The sequence below is a fragment of the Musa acuminata genome, chromosome BXJ1-4, assembly GCF_036884655.1.
Source record: "Musa acuminata AAA Group cultivar baxijiao chromosome BXJ1-4, Cavendish_Baxijiao_AAA, whole genome shotgun sequence".
In the NCBI taxonomy this organism is placed as follows: domain Eukaryota; kingdom Viridiplantae; phylum Streptophyta; class Magnoliopsida; order Zingiberales; family Musaceae; genus Musa; species Musa acuminata.
Genome location: NC_088330.1, coordinates 28521725 through 28546902, shown reverse-complemented (window position 1 = coordinate 28546902; position 25178 = coordinate 28521725). Strand labels below are relative to the sequence as shown.

At 39.4% G+C, this 25178-nt stretch overlaps 2 protein-coding genes across 3 annotated transcripts; one reads left to right on the top strand and one right to left on the bottom strand.

The window, feature by feature from the left end:
* The first annotated feature begins 1909 nt into the window (after positions 1 to 1909).
* LOC103981941 (arginase 1, mitochondrial) lies at positions 1910 to 21211 on the top strand. 2 transcript variants are annotated; one of them, XM_009398714.2, is made up of 7 exons: positions 1910 to 2067; positions 2193 to 2334; positions 3171 to 3330; positions 5274 to 5407; positions 7851 to 8060; positions 20182 to 20292; positions 20740 to 21211. In XM_009398714.2, the coding sequence occupies exons 2-7, from the start codon at positions 2197 to 2199 to the stop codon at positions 20998 to 21000; spliced, it is 1014 nt and encodes a 337-aa protein (XP_009396989.2). In that variant the 5' UTR covers positions 1910 to 2067; positions 2193 to 2196; the 3' UTR covers positions 21001 to 21211. The 2 variants fall into 2 exon arrangements, with proteins under 2 accessions (XP_009396989.2, XP_009396988.2); XM_009398713.3 differs by having other exon boundaries at positions 1942 to 2098.
* A 456-nt stretch (positions 21212 to 21667) lies between these two features.
* On the bottom strand, positions 21668 to 23485 carry LOC135672495 (serine/threonine-protein kinase WAG1-like). Its single transcript, XM_065180972.1, has one exon. The coding sequence runs from the start codon at positions 23434 to 23436 to the stop codon at positions 21943 to 21945; it is 1494 nt and encodes a 497-aa protein (XP_065037044.1). The 5' UTR covers positions 23437 to 23485; the 3' UTR covers positions 21668 to 21942.
* Positions 23486 to 25178: the final 1693 nt, after the last annotated feature.

The window sequence follows — 25178 nt, the reverse complement described above, 5'->3', positions numbered from 1 at the left end:
TCTAAGAATAATAATTATGAAATTGGATAAGACTCGAGAAGATAGGAGAACTATACTCTTTTCACCTTAATCAACTTACATGCTTTAACAATATATATACGATCAATTCCAAGGTGAAATCCCACCGATATTTGATCATGATAAAAGAAAAATTATACCTTTAAACCCTTATTAGAGCATAAAGTCTAATAAACTTTGTAGCCACTTTAAGGTTACAAGGAACAAAGAGTTGGCCCTTAAATATACCTAGTAAGAAGAGCAAAAAAAGCATTAAAGGTCAAGGCGACACTAATGTTGTGAGATATTCATAAATTACGTGTCAACGAGATAAAAGAAATCTTTCTTCACTCCATAAGGACTAGATGGAAGAGGTTTTATATATTTTCTTTAAGGTACACATACGTGTTTATGAAACAATTTGAAAAGTTAAACTAAACCATAAGATGATCTAGAGCTTCAAACTCGAACTCTTGAGTTGAGGTCAAAATAGTATCCTCCACTCAAGCTTTTTGTTTCCTAAAACTATGACACCTAACGAGAGACACCTTTAACATAAGTACCTCGATATCCTTGGAAGGGAATGAACTTGATCAAAACATTTTAAATAAAAGAAGAGGATATACTAGGAGACTAGATGTCTAAACTAGTGACACCCTAGTCTCAAACTCTCACACCAAAGAAAAAAAAAAGAAAGAAAAATACTCATATTCTGGATTGGAAGGTTTTGGGTATACTTTCCAACTTAGAAATATAAAGTTCTCATATTCTCCAAAAAGCAAGGGCTCAGCGATAGATTTATGGGTGGTGCATGACTTTTGGCCTTCATTACTCACCTAAATAATAGAATACATGACAACCCCTGATTCGCTAATATCATACCTTTCAGGAAATTGATATGTTAGAGATCTTGATTGGCATATTACTATAACTAAATCAAATCAAATACTGTACATTTGGGCACTTGGCAAACAATAGTCTTTTAATGCAACCAGGTCAAAGTTGCGAAGCGCTTTTGACCTACAGTGTAACCTTGTCAAGTAAAAAAATATCATTTATCTATGATGTGATTATGTCATCATCTACCTATGACACCATCATGTTATACCATAACATGTCATCTACCTCCCAACACAATCATGTTAGGTCATGAAATGAAGCATCATCTACCTCAATCATGTTGAATCGGAAAGCATATTATCGTTTGACACAACTATATCAATTTGCATTTCTCATCATGCATCGAGAGGTAAATAAATATACCCAAAATGATACGTGCATAATCAATCATATCAGCACCCAATTCAATGCTCGAGTAGCATTAGCATTATTATCCATGTTATTGGATCCATAATTTCACTATCCCGATTCTCTCAAGTATATTCGAGTTGGGTGATATTTGTCGAGCATATGGTGATTAGGGGTAAATTTTATACATAAAAATATATATTTTTAATTTTTTTGACCTACCGAGCATTAAAAGAATATTGTTGAAAATATCCTAACACAAGTTCTATAGATGAGATTAATGTAATATTTTACATTAACATGAATCAACAGAAAAAAAACAAAAACAAAATAGAGAAGCTCCGCAATAAAAAGGAAGAACGACTTTGGAATTTTGCTGGTTAATCGCCCATAAAAGAGCAAGACATTCCTAAATTCCTCGAATCCCCACTATGTTAAACTGCACTTCGTCACTCCACCGTCAGCAGGAGCAAATGTACTTGCGGAGCATCATATATCAGCTACCGTGATTTGACGTCTGTCATTTTAACGCTTTATTATCCGCACCCAGCGCGCCACGTTCACCACGTCCTTATCCTACACCCGCGTCGGCGCCCAAGTCCCAGTCTCTCTCTCTCTCTCTCACTCACGCACACATCCAAATGGACGGACAAAGTGATTTCCTTCCTGTTCTTTCTATTCTTCAATACGAACGTCCAAAGTTGGAGCGCCCTAAGGCAGATTCATTCGCTCGCTCCACCCGTAAAGCCTCCCTCTCGTAGCAGAGAGAGAGAGAGAGAGAGAGAGAGAGAGAGAGAGAGAAAAAAAGGGATAGAAATCAGAGTACGTCTCCTCATTCATCAACGACACATCGGTGAATTGATTGTCTTAAAATTTGGATACTAGGGTGATATTTTCTCATTTGTTTGTGCATCCCTAAGTGCGTGTAGCTTGTTAATGCGCTGCAGAAAGATGGGCCAGGGGACGAAGTGGATGCACTACTGGAAGCAACTGAGCGCTGCGAACGTGCCCGCCGCCCTGATAGAGAAGGGCCAGAACCGGGTCATCGACGCTTCCCTCACTCTCATCCGGGAAAGGGCCAAACTCAAGGTAGTAGCAGCTGAATGATTCCTCCTGCGAGTGTTATGTTCGCTAAACTTATTATTTGGTGATCTCGATCGAATAAATTACTCTGTTGCTTGATGTTTGTTTTGTTCAGCTTTCACCGGCTATTATATTTAATTTTTGGTATTATCAAATTTGTTGCCGGTGATTAAGTTATAAGTGGAATATTAAAGAATCAAGATATTAATTAGAAACGACGGCAGTCAAATTTAACCTCCTTTAAGTGTTTTTTAAAGTATGTTGAGTGTCGCCATACGAACCATATTCGAGTCTGGATTTGCATCAGCAAATACCTGTCCAGAGAAGTATATGAGGCATTAAGATAAGTATTTGCTGTCTACCTCGTCATGCTTTTGTACTTCTGCTCGAATCAAGTAGTTTAATGTAATCAAACTAAAATGTTTCACCCTCAAGCCAGGCATGTGAATTGATACCAGAAGAGTTTCCAATTGCAAATTAGTTGAGATGATATTTATGTTTGTTGACTGAATATGGTGCACGGGGATTAAGCTGCTAGTTGTATTACAACACATCTGCGAAACAAAATATATGACGTTGTATGGTATTATTATCATTTTTCTTGATAACTATCGAATAGTGCTTATTGTGTTGCTTGTGGGAATTTGGACTCTAAAAGAAAAAGAATGATGACAGCCAGCCATGGGATAACTTTGTTATGTTGGTTACTTTGTGATGCTTATTTAAAATGGTGAGACAACTATAAGCATGTTTTTGTTAAGTTGATTGCTTTTGAGATGCTCTGTTCCTGTTGTTTTATTTCTGCAACTCCCTTAACTCTATGAATCCCCATTCTTTTCCAGGGAGAGTTACTACGGTCCTTGGGTGGTGTTAAAGCTTCAACATCACTTCTGGGAGTTCCACTAGGACACAATTCCTCTTTCCTGCAGGGACCTGCTTTTGCTCCTCCTCGTATTAGGGAAGCTATCTGGTGTGGTAGCACCAATTCTACTACCGAAGAGGGTACTAACAAAATTTTATTTCATGCTGTACGATTAATTTGGTAAAAGTGACCTCTTTATTGAAGCATGTGTAGTACATGCTGTAACTAAGTTCTTCATGTTTGTGGTTGTATGTGCTCTGTCATGACCATAACCATGACCTCTTTTTTTGTTATTGTAGTGTTTGAACTTATATCACGTAGGTTATTAACTATGGAGGGACAACCTCACCCTCTATCACCATTGACTGTGAATGAATGAGTATATCTTTTCTTATCTTCTTTTTTGCTTCCTATGGATGTTATTGTGTGTGTTTTTTCCCCCTATGTATGTTGCTCATAGATAACATCCTTTTGTCAAGTCTGATGTCTCAAATTCTCGGTGGAATTGAGACTTTAAACTGAATAGATTAGATTGAAGAATATGAGAAAATGATAATTCTTGGTGATAGAAAAAAATAATCTTGTGGAAGCATGAGACAAATATGTTTTAACATGGATATTGTTACCAACCATGAAAACTCACTTTATGATGCTTTAAGGGTGTTGAAAAGTGATAACTATCCTCATACAATGCAACTTTTCATCTGCACTGGGGCTTCTTAGTTGATAATTCTGTATCAAGATGAATTAAGATTCATCTAGCTTTGGACTTGATAGATGGAGTCTTGGAGAAAATTTGAGAAAGTCAAAAGATATAAAAAAGATGTGCAAATACTTCCATAGCCAATTTTCTTCACACAGACCCCATAGAAGCTGGTAAAGGCTTGGATGAGTGGATGTTTTTTTGTAGAGATGTTGTGCAATGAGTTGAGCTGTTTTTCTCTATAAAGCTAGAACATGGTTCCAATTTTTATGGTACCTTCTTTGTTTTAGTTGTAGTAATTTGGTTTCTTCCTTTTTTACTGCACATTTTGAAGTCTTAGTGTCACAGAAAAAAGAAAAGGTTGTAGTTCTTAATATATCTCATTCTTGTGTATCTTGAACTGTGGCGAATGTTTCTTGAGATTTGGCAGGTTTATTTTAAATTAATATTTCATGTTTCTAAAGATATCCAAAAGAAATTAGGCTTCTAAACACCTTGGATTGAAATAGGATCTCATCTGGTTAGCACCAAAGTTAATAGAACTGCTAAAACTCCATTAATCAATAAGATGGTGACCATGGAATTATTTGTCAAGTTGATCGATTCAAGACCTGAACTAAAATTTGTCAATGTGACTCCAAATATGTCTTTACAATGGACAAAGTAATAAGAAGTTAAAAACAATATCCAACTGAATCTGTTGCTAAATGGACATGTGGTCAAATTTCCTCTGACCTGTTTGTCAGGTAGTTTGATGGTGTAGTAAATCAGGATGGTGTTAGTAAGTCAGGTTGTATAATCATAGATGTGACTGTGCCCATTAACAATTGGATCATTTAAGATCTAGTTTGTTTGGCAGACCTAAAAACCCTTTCCTGTGCAGGTTCTGGTTTGTTTTGAAGACATTTCCCCAAATTGACTGAAATACACTGGTCTAAACAAAAACAAACCAGAAAAACTAAAGCTTGTTGAAATTTGAAACTGAATTGAGTTTAATTTGTCTTAGTCAAAATTTATTGATTTTTAGCTAAAATTTATTATGGTGGAAGTTTCTTGGTTTGAGGTAATGTTTATGATTTGGCTGATGAATAAAATTTTGAGGTAGGATTGGTGAACGATAGAAAAGAGTATACGCTTTATGTAAAATATATCTGATTACTTTATGTTCTATTGTTAGGAAGTACTCGCTTTATATTGTCCCGTTCATATCAGCATAAATCAAGAGGCATATATGAGAAATACTCAGTATGAGTATTAAGTGGATGACTCCTTTTTTTATGACATTTTTTGGAGTCAATCACTTGTATTCTTTTGTGTCCAGTTTCTTTCAGCTAATTGGATGTCTAGACCTGATTCATGTACAACTTGGTGGTTATACAGGTAAAGAATTAAATGATCCTCGTGTGCTTACTGATGTTGGTGATGTTCCTATCCAAGAGATACGTGATTGTGGGATTGATGATGACAGACTAATGAATATCATAAGCGATTCCGTTAAGCTAGTGATGGAGGAGGTAAGACAACTGTTTATTTATTTCCCTTTTTATAAGATTCTTCTCTTAACTATTTGATGCATTTCACTATGCTAATTTGGAATTTTTTGCTTAGCTAACTGTGAGTTTATTATCTGCCTGGCTACCTTCTAGATCTACCTAATCAATCTTGCAAAAGATTCTCTGCATGTTGAGGCCTAATTGTCATAAGTTTATATGTATTTGAGTTGAAAATTGTATAAAGACAGGAGTTCAAGATGATGTTTGCTTAGATGAATTAAAATCCTTTCACTATTACCAGAGGGGTTTCTTCTTCTTCCTCTTCTACACTGGTTTGGCAAAGACCTGTGTGCCATCCAACATATCCAGATGCAATCTTGTCTTGGTTTGCAACATATCCAGACCTGTGTGTCAACCTCTTTGTGCATGCAGTGGTAGCCACAAGTTATGCACTTTTAGTATTATCAAATATAATATTATAAAAAAGGTAGAAAGGTAAACTGAGTGAAACTGAGTAAAACTGCTTTCTGTACTATCAATCTATTTGGATAAATCAAACTTTCTCCAGGTATATGTTCACAATCCTTTCATCCAACTCTTCCTTTCTGTAGTATACATCTCCTATCAATCTATTTTGATAAATCAAACTTTCTCCAGGCATAAGTTCACAATCCTTTCATGCAACTCTATCTTCCTTTCTGGTTATGATTAATTACTCATTTCTTTTCTTGAAGTGAGTATTTACATTTGGGATCACAGTTGTGCTGGTATCCAAAATCATATCTCCGTTTTTGTTCCGTTTCCTGTACAAATAAATCCTATGCAGCACTCCAATTTCTTTATGTTATTTTTTCCTGTATAACTATTTAACTGCCTTCCAGTAACAAGTTTTTCACTTGTTGGTAATTTTTTTATATTGTTCCAATTTTCATCTATTTTTTTCTAAAATGCATGACATTTATGATCTCTTCTCCTAGTATAACTTTTAACACTAATTTTCTAGCAACTCCTCTGTTACACTATTCTAATAATGTCTACATTTTTTGGTCAACATTCCTACGTTTAACTTCCCCTGTTGCTTTCTTTTTATCTATTATTATCAATTCTAGATTTCCCTCACCTGTTTTGGTTTCCTGTAAACAAATTATTATTAGTTATCATTAAATTATTTATCAATCTAATTTCGTCCTTAAGTGTGTTTATATTTTTCTAAATCGATGGTCTAATCCTATGGTGCTAGGCTATAAATATGATAAGAGAAGAAAAATCAATATGATATGGATGTTCTATGACTGAGGTTAGTATCCTTGCGAGTTGTGGCATACTCCTATAATAACTGGCAGTGAAGAGATAACTGCATTTGCCATTATGCTGACATCAGAATGTTGGTCGCATAGAAGAGGAAGAATAGAGACAATAGAGAAGAAAGATTGGGGAAACCTAATCTTCCTTTGACATTTGTGGATACTGTTCATCCATTATTTTGTGGGTGTATCACTTCACTAGTCTGAATGCCGTAGGTTTTGACATTTGTATGATAGAAATTTCAATCTTTTAATTTTAAAGTGCATTTTAACTCAGCTCAGTGAAACTTGAGCTACACAGATTGAATTAAAATGATCTCTTGGATGATCTACAACAACAAATTTTGAGTGTCATTAAAAAAAAAGAAGAAAAAGAGCCCCCAGCCCACTGATGGTGCTCCTCTCCTCTGCCGTCGCCTTCATATCCTCCTCGTCTCCTGTCTCCTCATCCTCCTCTTGTCCTCCGCCTGCTCTGCCTCCTCTTATCCTCCTTAGCATCTTCTCCTTCTCCTCGTTCTAGTCTTCTTCTCCTCCTTTCTTTCCTTCATCCTTCCTTCTAGTACCGGTGTATGTACCGAAATATCGTGTGTGCAAATTCTGGTTCACACCGGATCTGTACCAATCCAGCCAATGACCTGCACTGATCTGATGCTCAAAAGTGTGATGCTTGTTTGGAACAACAAAACTCCTAGCAAAGAAAATAGGGCAGTGCTATGATGTGAAATAAAGGTTTGCCTTGTTGAGACTTGAGAGTTGAGAGTTACTAGTTTCTAAGACAAACCTTGACTCCACAGGTTTCAAAGAATATATGTGAATTATATAGATAATTAAAAAGTGATTGGCAACCATTGGTTATGTAGAAATTATTTGTCCCTTAAACATGTATTAGATTTGAAAAATATATACTTATATAGGTTAAACAATTTAAAACAATCTGGTTATCTATGAAAATGATATAAATTAATACTAAAATATTTATTATGTCATAACTATCAAGAGGCTTGGCAACAGTATTACCAGAATACCAGAATTATTTGAATTTCAAGTAGTTATGTAGACTATCAGTGAGATGATTTCTCCAAGAAGTATGCTGTAGCATCCAACAGTTTTTACTTCTATTGCATTATGTTATTGTTGACCTGACAAAGTTTCATTTATAGGATCCATTACGACCCTTGGTTTTGGGTGGTGACCACTCCATATCATTTCCAGTTGTTAGAGCTGTATCGGAAAAGCTGGGTGGACCTGTGGATATTCTTCATCTAGATGCCCATCCTGATATATATGATGCTTTTGAAGGAAACAAATATTCACATGCTTCTTCTTTTGCACGAATAATGGAGGGAGGTTATGCCAGGCGCCTTCTTCAGGTAATATATGTCCCTCAACTGATTATAAAGAGCATGTCAGCATGTTAAGAATATAAAAAATAAACTACAAGACTGTTTTTGATGTCACCTTTTGTCAGAAAGAATTAAACCATAGAACTTTCATTTTCTGTTGTCGGGTTCCATAAGAAAGGTTTACCATGTGATTTCTGCTTTGGCCTATATTCTCTTAAGTTTTTCTTTTGGTGATTCTTGTATTTTTTGTGTAGCATGAATTATAGTTACATGACATGAAATTAAAACTTAAATTAAAACTTTGTTATTTAAAAATTTACTGACATGTGAATTTTAATTAATGATTATAATCAATTGAACCCAGTTTTGGGATTTAAAAATGGTATGCGTGCCTAAAACAAAGTTCAAAAAGTTAAATATCCTTGGCTTGCTTGACAGCTGCAGAAAAACCTCTTAGTTCTCAGTTGCAGAAGATTGGAAGTTCCCTGACTTTCTGTTAGGAGAAAGTTTCTCCACTTACAACATACAAATATAGATATGAATTTTTATGGCCTGAATTATTGAAAATACAAGATAGTGTGATTTAAGTTTAATTAACTTTTATTGGTAAGGCACTCTTTTTTTTCTGGAACTCTTTATGTGCAAACAAAGAGGTTTCATATGGGAAAGCTCTGCCTTTACACCTGTGCTGGTTAGTTGTTTTGATGGGGGTTTTGGGTGTCTCTATGTGTGTGTATATGCTTTTTCCTGAGTAGGAAGGCTGTGGTCATGAGGAACTCATGTCTGACATTTCATCTCCTTGTGTCATAATTGCCTTACTTTGCCTTTACCCTTTTAGCCATAAACAGTCAGGTGGATCTGCATGTGCCATGATTTTGGGTGGGATAAATGATATATATAGTTCTTCAGTCCATGCTTCACTTCTCTATATGTAGTAGGTATTATGAATATGATTTGATGCATCAACTGATTTATGGAAGGCAATCTTTCTGTTACAATATATCAAGAACTTGATACTCATCCTGGTAGGCCTGGACCATCGATCACAGATAAGAGTCAGACCATGTCACCATGTAGATCCTATTGGTTCTTAAGTGACTTGATTCTTTGTTGGATTTCTTCCCGCTTCCCATTAAAATATCCCTCGACACTGCCAAATGAATTAGAAGCTTGTATATCAGAACCATGTTTTTAAATGGTGGATACCATTGTTCAGTGGAAAGTGCATCATGGTACATGTACAAGGAATTTGGTCATCTCACAATGTATGTCAGATCCATGTGGATCTTAGCTTAAATTTACATGGAAATGGATCTCAGTTGTATCCGAGTGGGTCTGACATATAATTAGGACAACTTCATTTTAACAAAAAAGTAGGAAAGGGAAACAGCTTGAACTAGAATCTAGAATGGAGGCATTCATGACAAGCATTGAATCATGATCTCGAGATAGAAAAATGGAAGAATAAAGCTTAAATCAACAAAGATTAACAATTAACTTTTTTGTTTTGACTTTGGATTTACCATAGATTGGTGAAATACAATGATGATTTCTTTTGTTTCAACCTTGATGTGCTACAATTTGGAGGTTTCACGGAGAGACTGAGAGATCAAGAGTGATTGAATGAGTGGATGACTGTTTCCAGATGAGACGAAAAAGACAAGAGCGAATTGGGTGACTGAGCGGTAGGCTTACCATGTAATATGAACCCATTAGTTACCAACTGATTCACATGGTTTGATATGCGTATCAGGTGGTTTGTCTTGTAGAGGATCAAATTTAAGCTAGTTCGTGCACAACTGGTTGTCAGATAGGTAAGTATCAGCCTGTATTAACTAGTATGATTGATAATATCGACCATTATTTACTAGTCCAATGATTGGTTGGTACATGAACCAGTTGATTTCATCCGATAGAGTCCAATACCGAGTTTATTACCTGGTATGCTTCCCATACCTGGCAAACTGGGTGGTAAGTCTATTGATGTTGAGCTATACTCGGCCGTAAACTTAGTGCTTGCTACTGGTATCTACCCAGACCCTTGTTTGTTTTAAATCTAATCTAACTTGATCTTTTTCTCCACTCCTTTTTTTAAGTGAGAAACAAACCATCCCACCCTTTCCTTTTAATGCCCCCATGTCGCCACATGGGAGGGTTGTTCACCTAAAAGCACCACCTTCCTCTGCCTTGATCAGCTAGGCTCCTGACCTTGAACAATGCTCACATTGGTGGTGAGTCCCTGAGGATTACCTCTATTTGCAATGCTTCTGTCATTGCTCTATTTGCCACATAACTCTTTCTCTTTACTTGTAGTGATTTGGTTGGTACCTATAGGTACCAACACTTAGCACACTGTACAGTAGTGGTACGATACCAGTACTGTACTAGTCTTGCACTGATTAATATTTATGCCCAATCAAGATTTTAATCCATGCTCGGCGGTGGTGTTTTGTACCAGTGCTGTACTAGTCTTGCTACTGATTAATATTGATGCCTAATCATGATTTTAATCTGTGCTCAGAGGTGGTGCTTTGTATATCATCTTATCAAATTCGTGATCTATCTGAACTTTTTTGCTTCTTCCCCATCCCATGCATTTTGGCCTCCAAATCATTCATCAATATAGCAGCACTAGCTCAAAGATCCTGCATCTGTTTTTGGCATGGTGTACTTCTGTCTTTAAGGATGCAATTTATTAACACAACAGTGCCTCAAATTGTACATCAGGGCTTTGACATAGTATATTTCCTTTCTCCCAAGACGCAAGCCTTTTTGTTCAATGATACCGATGGTTGCCTCCTATTGTATGTTTTTTTTCTTCTATACGAGAGATTAAAGAGGAGAAATAGAAAAGAGAGAGGTTAGGATAGAACAGGAGAAGAGAGATGCAAGAGGAACTTCAGAGAGAACTTTAGTATCTTGGATTTATGCCTAAAGGTTGTTGATGTAAAGACATTAGAAATGATTACACCTATTTATTAAGTGCCAATTCTTACTAACATGGCGAACGTACCCTTAGATTGGTTGCAAACCTTGCTTATCTAAGCGAGGCAATGAGGTGGAATCACTGTCTTGGGAGGTATGTTGCAAACCCTCACTTTCCTGTTAAGCTTTGGAGGCATTATAGGATAGCAAGATCACAATTATACTTATTGGAATTGGCTAGGAATGGCACAATTGCAGTCATTAGGATTGAATAGATAGATTTTAGTGGGATTTATACTATTAAAATAGGAAAAAGCCTATAATATAATGTAAAGGAATAATATTTTAAGTAAAATATTGTTTTATCTTCATATTTTATAAGGTGTATCTATCCCTTAAAAAATGTGAAATGGACATATTAGTGAGAATAAATTTATAAAAGTGACTTTTATTAAAATATAAGTAACAGTTATATTACATAAAGATACTACTATACTTAATAAAAATACTATATGTGATGCAAATGATCTAAACCTTATTCACCTGCAATTTCAAAATAGCGATAGATGCCACTATGACATTTATGGTTCTCTAATCGCTATGCCAGAAAAGTATAGGGTAATAAAGCAATAAATAATGAAAAGATGAGATCCCTTATCTCTGCCTACCCCTTCTCCTTCTCACATGATGGTGATAGACGATAAATACGATGGTTGCAACGTAAAGAAAACAATAAGTGTTTTCTCTGTTTCAAAATCAATAATCACAGATTTTGTGTTGTTCATCTCAGTTTTCCTCTGCTTCTCTGGCTCCCACTCCTTTCCTCTTCTCTTTCTTCTTTTAAGGATATTAAATAGGCTGATAAGGCCAAAATTTGGCTTAATCTAGTTGATTGATTCTAGTTGTTCCCCTTTAATTTTTAAGTATATGGCCAAACGATTAGACAAAATTGTATTGACGATAAATGGCATCAATATGGATTGAGCCATGAACCATGCATGAGAGACCCTTCTTGAGTGGTGGAGGTTAGATCACATCTACTTTGTGGCCCAGAATTGGGAGGGTGGTGGGCACGACTTCCTCTCCCTCTCTTGAGTCAGTGGCGATTCTGTCCGAGGAGGGTGCTCCCTTATTCCTATTCCAATCAATTAGGCCACCTAGTACCTACAACCATCCAAGATGGTTGCGCCAAGCTATGATCCTACTGGAAGTTGGAGAAACTCGACCTCAAGCTGAAATGAGAAACTTATTTGGGCCCCCAATTTCTTGTTGCTGACCTCACCAGTCCACCTTAGATAATTAAGCCTTCTTGATGCTGGTAGCATTACCTCTTTGGTCTCTTTGTCTGTCCACATGGTGGCCCAGCACGGCTTGGTTTCATTATGGTTCAAAAATCCCATGCTCAAAGATAACCTAGGCAGATTTGGTGCCAGCCCTACGATGGCTGACTTGATGAATTGATGATAGCAATCTGATGACTGAGAATAAATGTCACTTTTATTCCCTTCGGTATGCTGAGCAGGATGCCAGCTTTGGAACTTATCATTCCCACACCCTTGTTGATTGAATTAGTTCCTTCAGGGTTGCCAAAATCACGTGGCTTGAGGCTGGAATAGATTCAGAAAAACCTTGGATCCATCCATACCAAATTAGGCATGAGATCTTTGTAATAAGTAACTGTTAGTTACATGAGATAAACATAACAAGTTCTGAATGAATGTTCTAATAGTTTTTATACTCCATATATAATGGTTTCTGCAGTCGTGGTGTCTAAGAGCTAAGGACAAATCATATGAACATCATTAAATAAATACCCTATGTCACTATGTGAAAGCCTTTTTAATATGTATCCATGGTAGAACTGGTATTTATGGTTCCTATTCTGATTAATTCTTTAGTTCATGTTTAATACTGACCATCATTCAGCATGTGTACTGGGCTAGTTTTTACAAGAGAAAGATGTTTATCTCTTCGTGCTCGACATGCGTGTGAAACTGTGAATGCTGGCTTGACAGATTGGCAAAAACAATATGTATCTTGTTGGTACAAATGAGATCATTGATATGTCATGGTGTGTTCGTTGGCATGTGTTGTCACAACTTGGAGTATATCATGCCATATCTTAATCTTTGAACATACTTGGTGGTGAGGTTGTGTGATAAGTGATAAAGATACATATATAGAAAAATTTCAGTTTCCATAGTCTTGTTGACCAACAAAAGCTTGTGCATTTTTTGAGAATGCAATTTATAGTCTTTGTGGATAATTGCTATGACAGTAAAGAAAATAAGGTAAAGTTCTCAATTCAGGAACAAACAATTCAAGCTATGAGATTTTGTATAATCCAAACCATTAGAGATGTAGTAATTTAATTAAGTTAAATGGAGAAAATATTCAATTCATAACTGAGGGCTTTATGTTGGATGCCTTCCATACATGCTTTAGGCTTTTGTCACTCTTTGGGATTGCAAGTACTATCTTGTTCCCTACTCTTTTGGGATTCTTTTGAAGTACATGTATCAAATAGTGTACCTGCGAATAGAACCAAGTTGAAACTTATAATTACTCATGAGTTGATCATGTAAGATTACTCTAGGACGTACCAAGATGGAACTTATAATTACTCATGAGTTGATCATGTAAGATTACTTTAGGCCACTGGAGAACCATGGTGCTCCTTCACATGGTTCATCGTGTTGACTTGTACTAAACGGTACGAGCGGTATATACTGGTCTAACAGGGGACCGACACATAGACCGCCCTATACTGGGCTATCCATAATAGGGGACCTCATATCGCCTGATACGGGGTCTGTACCGATCGAAACGATCGAAATCCGACTATTACCGACCTGTACTGGTTGATTTGCGATCGATACCAATCAATGGTTGGGATTTGTTGAATTCAAATGGTCAATTTGATCGTTTGAACCAGATCTAAGGATTTTTAAACTCTTTTTACCCTCTCATTCTCTCTTCTTTTACTCTTTCCAACTCATCAACTAACTCATCTACTCTCTCAATCACTTATATATTTCTCTCATTCTTTCATTTGCACTCTCTTGAACTCCACAAAGCTACGATTTGTGGATCAGATCAAGCTTGGGAGGTTAATTAGGGAGGATTAGCACCTAAGTTAGAGGAAGAACTCTCTAATCAAAGATATGTGGACTTTTTAATCGTATTCAATGACCCACTCAGTTCGAAGACATGGCAGTGATGTAGATAACAATGCCTCAATTGATGATGGCGACGATGTCGAAGAGTTGATGGTCTGGTCTACACAGTTTGAGGGTGGTGCATGTACCGATGAGTAGTATTTTATATATGTCATCCAAGATTCAGATCATGGAGCTTGATGTGATAATTAGCATTTTTCTCCGAGCACTAGTATGGTGATCGATCTTATTATATGGAGCAGTAAATCAGTGACAAAAAGTAGAAGTTTCGACATTCTCCGTGTTTTGCACCAATACATGCTACAATTGTACTTACCTCAGGAGTTGTCTCAGACATGTGTGGTTTACGACGATCAGACTATGATCATCACCACATTGATGCACCAATAGTATACGATATATCAATATACTATATCGTAGGATCAATTTTGGGATTGGGTCCAACAAATATATCAAGTTGATATATAGATAGATATGATTGAGGACCTCAATCCACTGCTCGTCGATTCTCATCGTTCTTTTTGGTGGTAGAACCAAGTATATCCATTGATCGATTACTTGATTCATTTGAATCTTAAAGTTTAAGTTGTTTAACAAATAATCTAATAATTCAAATTATTTCTTTGTAGATAATTCAATATCAACGAAAGGACGTTTTGAAATGTATCACAAAACTACTCCTCAAGGCTCAAAAAAGATATGTGCCATTATTCTTTCCTAATTTAGATTATTTTTACTAAAATTATACTAAATTTATATTTATTTTAACTTAAAAATCTTAATTTATTTTTTAGAAAATTTTATAGGTATTTTTAATCATTTTTATATGCTGTCGGTATGTCTCGCCATACTAACACATGGTACATCGATATAGAGCAATACATACCATACCATCGGTCGATTGGTATACTGGTATGGACTGGTACGATGAACCTTCCTTCATATATTATATTACATTTTTAGAATGACATCCCACATGTAGTTGTTATGTAAGTAACTTTATTTATTTACACCCTATTGTGACCCTTTTTTGAGGTACTTTTTGCTTGGATCAAATGATGAATAAATTAGTTGTGTTGTTTTGTTACAACATAATGTGCCTTTTTTTCTGTATATCATACTGTCATAGACAAAGTTGTAAACGTGGTGTTTGATGTAATGCTCATGTGTGTCTGTGCCTTTCAGTTTTGTTCATACTTTGCACAGCATGTAGAGGGCTGGCTGTATGCTTGGCAGTCTCATTTTGGTTGGCTTTGGTGGTCGTTTTAGGCTTATAAATGAAGGTTGTGTTATGTGGGCACTTGTGGGGATTTCAGTCTGTAGTGGACCATTTTGGATCCTTTGTTGTGCGATCGTTCAGAGCTTGTGAAGTCTACGTTTGTAATTTGCATTGATTATAAAGTGTTTGCTGAAATGGTTGCTTATGGATCCCGAGTGAAACATTTTCTCTAACTCATTTTCTATTTTGTAGGTCCTAAGAGACCATAAGAGACTTACAAAAAAAAAAAAAGAGGACCATAGGAGGCTTCGGGGAGGTTGACAATTGCAGATAGACACGCAAGGGTACCGCACGACTTAGGCAAAACTAGTTAAGTTTGTGATATTTGGTATCAGAGTGGGACAAGCACACTTAGAAACACTTGGCATGTAAACGTGGGGGACCTAGCAGGGCTGCGTTGAGGGCAGCTAGCATGCTCGACCATTTGGGGGAAACGATTATGGAGATGTAGGGAAAGTAGTCATTCAGAGGAGCGAGCATTCGAGACTGGTATTCAGAGGAATGACCAACCCTTCGCATGAGAGGCACCACGAGGACAAGCAAGTTGGGAAGAATGTTTAGTGCATAAAGGTTGGGATGGCTGAGTTCGAGTTATGGCTCGACGTTGGCAACTAAACTTGACGGTGCTCAAGGCAAGCAGGATGCTTAGTAAAGGATGAGACCGTACAAAGTGGGATGGGTTGCTCAGCGACCGAAAGAGTTATGCAAAGCTCATAGAGGTGAGGGGAATTGCTAACTCAAAGAATTCGGTACTCATACAAGATCTTATATGTGGGCGATGGAATGCTCGTAGCCATCCCAAGGCGACCGAAACTCGGCACTATGGAGCATTGATACTTTCTCTTCAGCATGAGAAGGATACGTCCGTAGGAGTCTGAAGTGTGCAGCAAGTTCAGCATGTTGCTAGGCCTTGAGGGGTGTAATGGGAGTTGTATTGGCAAAGAGTTGCAATATAGCAAATGCGTTTACGGGGACAAATCAATACACCATTTATTTGGCTCCAAAACTTCCAGAGGGAATGATGCAAAGAGAGACATTGCTCCAACGAGACAGATATCTAGGAGGGATAAGTCCTGGTTCTCCAGAGGGAGAATCATGTGCAACGGACCACATATGTTGAGTACCTCAAGACAACAACTGCACAAAGCTTATCGGACCGAGCGAGCGGCAAGGAGTCATCGCATGATCTTGCACAATGTAATGTATTGGTGGATGCGTTGCGAGATCAAGTGGGGGAACGACCCAAGGCAACACCAAATGTAGGCACACTTGGAACCAATATGGAGATCAGACTCAATGAAGGGCTGACCCGTGGAATGGTGGGCGTAAGAGTCACCATCAACTCAATGCAAACCAAGGAGCGAAGCAAATTGGGTGTAACTTGGTGAAGTACTTAAGCCACATGAAGGGAGTCGACATAGAAGATGGAATATGGAGTGGAGGCACGAAACTTTCCTTGGACAAAGGTCAAGGACATGAACTCTTGTAGAGGCAAGAGCGGGATCATATCATTCCATGGGTCCCTCATTTTGATGAAGCAGACTCATCATGCATGGTGCTAACAACGAAAGGCACTTCCAAGCACATGCACCTTATCTTGGAGAAGCATTTAAATGGAGGAACTAAGGCGACTCAACTTGCGGAGGTGAAGTTGGGGTTATAAGGCCTTGGTACAGGGCAAAATGATACAGAGGCGGGTACTCTTGAAGAATATGACACAATGCTGCCATTCGAGTTATTATGAAGGAAGCGATGCGTAGCAAAGATTGTGTTGGTCGGGGCAGAGGCCCAGGATCCAGACAATGATGCACTAATTTCAACGAAGTTGGTGGACTTCGGGAGTTGCTAGGTGACGGACTGTCCTAGAGTTGTACTTCGCTTGGGTATGACCCGAGAGTGATGGACAAAGATCTATTGCCAATGGAGCGACATAATCAGAGGTGGCAAAGGCCATGCGATGTATTGGTAGAGGCCACATAGGGAGAGATCGCAGTTCGAGTTTATCCCACAATGATCAAAATGCAATGAAGATGTTACCAGGAGGCGATATGGTGCAGCGAATCAAGATGGAACAATTCGAGACAATGCGACACATACGAGACAAGTCCCGCGAGGAACTAGGTCATACAGAGGTATGATCGGGAGCCACTGGGAGCTTCACTTCGGTGAACAACACAACGGCAAGAAGGGCTATAGATTCAAGGAGTGAATGCCATGGTATCACAGAGGTAGGTATTCCATGCGTGCATCGAATTTTGCATCAAATGAAAGCCTTGGTCATCAGCATATGGGGGCTCTATACCACCGAGGGGTAATTCCAAATGCAAGTACCAATGAGTCTCATAGGGGGAACTTAATCATAGGGGCATGATCGGAGCTTTTATTCGCTCATGGACTGCTCCAGAGCTTTTATTCGCTTAAGGGAGCTCAGCAAGTCAGAGGACAAGGTCGAGTAAGCAAACGTTGCTACCAAGGAAGCTAAGGAGAACAGAATCGGTGCGAGCCTTACAACATGATGGCGGAGGCCATGCATGAGAGTTGCAGTCTGTCATTCTATCGATCAAGGGAAACTGGTCGGAGAACACAGAGGTGTTGAAGTAGGTGGTCGAAAGGGGTAAGGAAGCGATGACGAGTCCAGAGCGACTTAGCTACCTAAAACCAAGTATCGGTTAGAATGGAGGTAGACTCGGAGGAGTGTCATAGTGTCGCAGAGGCGGATCTACCGATCGCAAAGAAAGGGACGCAGATGCGAGGCGGTAGATAGTGGGGCCATGGGCATGGCAGCGCCATAGTACCGCAGAGGCGGGACTTCCGTGGAGTCATCGATCCCTTACTTTCATAGAGGGAGAGTGCTTGGTCGTGAAAGGGGCCGAAGATGTGGAGAATGCAGAGGCAAACTCCAAGTACCGAGACAAGGCTAAAGGGTAGAGGTTAGGGAACTTCGTAAGACCGGTGTCAATGAGCTTCTTATTAAGATGGCTGAAAGTGGAGGACTTCGGGTCAATGCAAGAGTGCTCAACCAAGGAACGAAGTAACCAGTACGTGTTGTTGTACCTTTGCTACTCAAAGGAGTAGGCGACAGAGATGATGGAGAAGATGGTATAATCCCAAAGATGACCAAAACTATTAGAGACATGCTCCAAGTTGGGATGAAAACTTCTTGTATTCTAGAAGTTCGATGGTATTGAGGTGAATCATAGTAGCTAACTCAACATAAAGAGTGCAAACACTTCGGGTGCTTCAGAAGTGTGAGCAAAGAGCAGGTGAAGGTTAGTAACCAGCTCGATGCATAGAGTACAACCCTCGAGGAGGCGGGCAAAGTCGAGTAACCTTTGCCTTCTCAACTCTTAAGTGAATGGGCGAAACCGAGTACCCCAGTTCTCTTATTTATCCAGCAGAGGAGCTCTGCACAAGTTCAAAGACCCTTGAAGAAATCTAATGAAAGACAATAGTTGTTAAATCCTCACCAATGGTGATCGATGCTACTGAGGGTAGATTGTCCGTTTCATTTCTTAACAAAATGTCAATCGAAAGTGGAAGTGATGTGAACCTACTTGGAAGTGACAACTAAGCTGAAGAAGAATCGATGAGCAAATTTTTGTGGAGGAAGGACCCAAAAACTTCGAAATCTGCGAGGCGATACTCGTTAAAGCTCCAACAAACATCCACCCGGTTCAAGTGGCACGAGGCATTTGAGAGATTGACGCATAACAAGGAAGGTATTTTCCTTCATTTGAAGGATCCGTAGGAACCAACAAGGATCAGCACAACTCACCTGACCCTATACCAGAGTAGAGTCATTGGCGAGTTGAAGCAGCATAGCGAATCAAAGTTCGACTACTCAACAACAACGGTGGAGAGAAGCTGGGAGCCAAGAGGCGCGTTGCAGTTGGAATGGAAGATTAAAGACTCAGCAAATGCGAGGAGATGCAGCGTCAGCAAAGGCTTCGATGAGGATGTCGAAGGAATAAGTGGGGGAGAATGTCACGGACAAAGTTGTAAACAAGGTGTTTGATGTAATGCTCATGTATGTCCGTGCCTTTCAGTTTTGTTCATGCTTTGCACAACATGTAGAGGGTTGGCCGTAGGCTTGACAGTCCCATTTTGGTTGGCTTTGGTGGTTATTTTAGGCTTGTAAACGAAGGTTGTGTTATGTGGGTATTTGTGGGGATTTCAGTCTATAGTGAACCATTTTGGCCCATTTGTTGTACGACCGTTTAGAGCTTGTGAAGCTTATGTTTGTAATTTGCATTGACTAAAAAGTGTTTGCTGAAATGGTTGCTTGTGGATCCCAAGTGAAACGCTTTCTCTAACCTGTTTTCTTTTTTGTAGGTCCTAAAGTATCATAGGAGGTTTCGGGAAGGCTGACCTTTGTGGGCAGACACGCAAGGATGCCGTACGACTTAGGTAAAACTAGCTAAGTTCGTGACGATATAGAAAGCAGTATGGTTAATTTTTTTTTTCTATAATGTCGGTTGAAAACTTGGATGTACATAATCTTGTTGCTAGTAAATTGTATATACAAATGGTTCCGTTAATAGTTACATATATAGTACGTCTGAGAGGATTTCTTTTCTTATTAGATTAGAATATCCATACTCTTCTTATTTGCATTTGCTGAATTATGCGATTTAAACAATTTGCAAGTCTTATTGACACTTATGATTACTCTTAGTTTTATATCCTCTTATTTCTAGAATGTCTTACTGTGAGTCGTGCCTGTAAGATTGTAAATGACTCTGCCACATGCATCTCTGAATTTCAGGTTGGTATTAGATCAATAACTCGTGAAGGACGTGAACAAGGGAAAAGATTTGGGGTTGAGCAATATGAAATGCGCACCTTTTCAAGAGACCGTCATATTTTGGAAAATCTGGTATAGAATCTTGTTTTATCAAACAATGAATTACTCATTAATATGAATGCTGATATGATGGTTTATCTAGAAGCTCTAATTCACGCTCCACTGACCAATTATTCTCTCTGAACTTGTTACAATCCAAATTAATCTATACTGAATAGAGTTGCAAGGTTCATGAACTCAGTAGCATGGATCAAACTGAAATAACTTCTGGTATTCATCCTAATTTCTCTTGTGTGCACTAAAATAATGATTTCTGCAAGAGAGGAACTAAAAGGAACATAATCCTCTCTGGAAGATTAAACTGCAAGAAGGCAAATGCATTTAGCTGAATTGGGTTCTTTCATGTGACTTGTCGAGCATCAATAAATTTAATATGTTAATCATCAATCTCATGACATGGATTACTGCTGCATACCATTCTGGTTTTACCAAGTGATTTGTACTTTGATCTTTTGACAGAAACTAGGGGAAGGTGTCAAGGGTGTTTACGTCTCGGTCGATGTCGATTGCCTGGACCCTGCATTCGCTCCCGGAGTGTCGCACATTGAGCCAGGAGGTCTCTCTTTCCGTGATGTGCTCAACATTCTCCACAATCTGCAAGCTGACATCGTAGCTGCGGATGTTGTGGAGTTCAACCCACAGCGTGATACTGTTGATGGAATGACAGCAATGGTAGCTGCAAAGCTGGTAAGGGAGCTTACTGCGAAGATTTCCAGGTAGCATGACCGTGCCACCCCTGTCCATCACTTTCCACCACTCAATACCTAAAAGCAAAGCTGGTAACTCTTCTAGGATAGAACTGATCTTGTGTTTATTTTCGCTTGAACATTAGTAGAACAGTTAGCATTACCAGGCAGTATTTTTATCGTTGCTCGTTAGACCTCGAGTCCTTAATATATATTTTCAAATAAAGCTGCACAAATTTTACGAATAGGTATGAAGTTCTGTGAAATTTCACAAATGTTTAAAAAGGAGTTGGGTCTTTGCATGCAAATGAGATGCCTACAAGCCTATCTCAAGTGGTACATTTGCAAACATTTTGTTAATGACAAATAGAATATATGACTCAAATATACATCTACATGTTGCAAGGGGATTTGCAATTTATATTGCAGCATGTTACTCTTATATATAATATTAAGAAAATTATATAATTATATAATATTAAGAACAAAGAAAAAGCAACAATGGACATAATTAAACCTGTGAAATTCCATGTAATATAAGATATACAAGAAGCACAAAGATTATAACACATGTAAATAATATAACATAATCTTCAACATTGTGCGGCTTATTTGGGAGTCGTTAAACCGCGGCGGTGTCATGATTTTGTTATTACTCAAAAATAAGATGTCGAATTGGCTGCAAACTGTTTTTGGTGTAGGAATTTGGGCTGGTTTGATCTTCCACACTATGGGCTGAGACCTCTATGTTTGTTGCATAAGACTCCAATATCTTATGCAACATTTCTATCATGTCTAAGATTGCACAATGTGATCTTTGACAGACATCATAAATCTCCCTAACATTTTGCACCAAATAGTCTGATAACTTTTGTACAGTAAAAAGATACATCATCATCATCATCATCATCACCATCACGTTTCTGGAAACTGCAACTCATTTACTTTGTACAAACTCCTCGTAAGAGCAAACACATCAAGCACCACCACTCCTTTCCTTAGTCCCCTTCTTCTGAGATCGCACCCTGAACCCAAAGCCAAGCCCCGGTTTAGTTCCCCTCTTCTTCCTGTTGCTTATCTTATCATTGTTACTACTCTTCCTCCAACCGCTCAACCATCGCCCACTGCCCTCGGTGGCCGCCTGCACCGGTGGCCCGCCGGCGGGACCCGGGACCACGGGGGGCCGGACGCAGCGGATCAGCGGCCACCACAAGCCCTCGAAGAAGGGATGCCGCTTGATCTCCGTGGCCCCAGCGGCTGACCCCATCCTCGCCGCCGGGTCCCGCACTAGGAGCCGCGTGATCAGATCCTTCGCCTTGGCCATTTCGGCCTCGTCGCCGCCATTGATGGTCTCCGGGAACCTCACCTCCCGCGTCAGGATGTTCCGCAGCGTCGCCTCCTTGGTGGCGCCCTTGAAGGGCGTGCGCCCATACAAGAGCTCGTACAGGAACACTCCGAACGCCCACCAGTCGACGGCGCTGCCGTGGCCGCTTCCGCTGATCACCTCCGGGGCCAGGTACTCGTGCGTCCCGACGCACGCCCTCGAGAAGGCTGACGACGGCTCGGCCACGAACTCGAGCTCCTCGCCCTCTCCGGAGGCCCCGCCGCCGCCGAAGCGGCAGCAGAGAAAGCGGCTCCTGCGGCGCGAGAGGCGGCTACGGCGGAGGAGGGCGGGGGAGACGTGGGAGCGGAAGGAGAGGTCGAAGTCGGAGAGCATGACGTGGCCGTCAGCACGGAGGAGGATGTTTTCGGGCTTGAGGTCGCGGTAGACGAAGCCGAGGGCGTGGAGGTACTCGAGGGCGAGAAGCACCTCGGCGGCGTAGAACCGAGCGGCCGCCGGCGGTAGTCGGTTGCCGCGGCGGCGGCTGAGGAGGGATTGGAGGTCGCCTCCGGGGCAGTAGTCGATGAGGAAGCAAGCATAGTGGGAGGCGTCGAGCCGCGCGTACAGGGTCGGCAGAAACGGGTGGTCCATCTCCGCCAGAGCCCGCGCCTCCGCCGACACGTGCCACGTCTTCCCGCCGTCGTCGCCGCAATCCTCATCATCGTTGTCGTTATCGGGCTTAGAGTAATCGGCCTTTGAGCGGGAGAGAGCATCGAGGTCAATGACCTTCAGGGCGAATTCGACGGGAGAGCGGTCGTTATCGAAGCCGTTGAGGCGGCAATGGAAGACGCGGGCAAGGTGGCCCGAGCCGAGGGGGCGGATGAGGCGGAAGTGGTGGAGGTGGAGGAGGCCATCAGGGGACAGGTTGCCGACTGCGCGAAGCGCGGACCAGTGGGGATCGGAGGAGTTGCGGGGAAGTGGCTTAATAGCAAATGAGGAGGAGGAAGAGGAGGAGGTCGAGAAGGACGGTAGGCTGAGACTGCTGCGGGCACTTAAAGTGGAAGCCGACGTCGTCGAGCTGGTGAAGCTACTGTCCAGGTCCGAGTAGGAGTCTGGCGGACAGAAGCTGAACCCCTCCTCTTGATGCATCTTGACGGCGAAGTCTGTGGAACCCGATCAAGAGAGAAGTCAGTTTGGACGACAAGAGCAACGGAGATGGGCTTTTAAAGAGAAGTGGGGGGTGGGGGTGGTGATTGTGGAGAGAGAGAGAGTTAATCTTTTAATGGTGTGCGAACTTTAACGGATTTAATGGATTACAATAAGTGACAGTGTTAGAGAGAGAGTACATGGGATTATATTAACGTGGGACGTACATGGGATTCACGTAGATTGTAGTGAAAAAAAGGACGACGGTGCTGTAAACTTGGCGTCAACAGCTCAGATGCAGATCTGTTTATTAGTTGTAACACAATAGAATATGGATAAGTGGTCAGTTTGGATCGAGCGGAAATATAAGTCTTCTACTCTTCTAATAATAATAATAATAATAAGACACGCAGTCAGGTGGAGCAACGAGAAACCTCCCTTAATTTATTCTCTTTTCTTTTCTTTCTTTTTTTTTTAGCCCTTTAGTACAGAGTGAACCCTCAAGGAAGTTCCTCTATTATTATACCATATCATACACACGAAATAAGATATAAAATAAATTAAAAGGGAAAGTTGACTGCACATTCATCTAAAGTCGGTGAATTTTTATTTAACCTTTCAAAATTAGTAATTTTTTTTTATATGCTTCTTCTTAAAATCAAACAAACTATTGGAATTTTGAATTGTATCTTGTGATCTAGGATCCATCATTTATTGTTGTTGCACACCATCCATCCTTTCCAAAATTTTTAATAATTAAAATTAATTTATCTGAATTTTGTGGATGAATGTTGAGGAGTTTCTTAATATTGGAATGGATAAATGTGCTACTACATTATGATTTATAATGACATATCATGTTGTTTACACTCTCTGCAAGGATAAATATATATATATATATATATACTGAATTAAAACTAAGGGTTCACCAAGAACACCATCAAGTTGCTGTTAACCTAACTAAGTTGACTCATTAAGTTATCTATGATAAACTGCTCCATATAACTTACTGTTAAAATCTCAAAATATAAATTGCAGGTAATTACCCCACTCATTGGTAATAAAAATAACTTTTACAGAAGCTAATTCTAGAAAATAATTAAATGTTGAAGAAAAAAGAAAAAAATAATAAAGGAATAGGACAGTTTCTGATTAAGTTAGTTATATGCAACTGTGGGTGGAAAAGGATAAGAGAAAAGTGGACCTCACTTGATTTTGTTCATTTGAGATAGGATTCAAAAGTCTTTGGAAGATGGAGATGATTCTGATGCTTATAAAGTTTTTCTTACTCTTATCGCATAACATTATACAATATATTCGACTTTTGTTACTAAACATGGAACAAAATAATACTTCAACTTTTAATCATCAGAACAATGGTGGTGTTGTTATCAAGGCTGTAGATAATAGGATTTTTATTATATTTATATTCGGAGTGATAGCTTCTCATTCCTATTGATGTAGCTTCGTGATGCCATGGTCATGGATTCCAGTGATCCAAATTAAAAGAAAATAAAAGCAAAAAGGAGGGTTTGGTTTAGTACTCCTCCAATTCTGAGCTAGCTAAGCTAAGCTAAGCTAAGCTGGTGAGAAGAAGACCTTCTTTTAGGTAGGAAGATTAATGATGCCGAACATGATTGGCTGCAACTGGAATCTAATTAAGAGACACATGAATGGCAATGCATGTGGCACTCGATTGCCTGTTTCCAGCTTTGTAGTGTTAGGCTCGTACATCTACCAATTCA

Coding starts and splice junctions, on each gene's coding strand:
- LOC103981941 (XM_009398714.2), top strand. CDS start 2,197: ATGGGCCAGGGGACGAAGTGGATGCACTACTGGAAGCAACTGAGCGCT. Junction 2,335..3,170: donor GGGAAAGGGCCAAACTCAAG/GTAGTAGCAGCT, acceptor ATTCTTTTCCAG/GGAGAGTTACTACGGTCCTT. Junction 8,061..20,181: donor ATGCCAGGCGCCTTCTTCAG/GTAATATATGTC, acceptor TCTGAATTTCAG/GTTGGTATTAGATCAATAAC.
- LOC135672495 (XM_065180972.1), bottom strand. CDS start 23,436: ATGCATCAAGAGGAGGGGTTCAGCTTCTGTCCGCCAGACTCCTACTCG.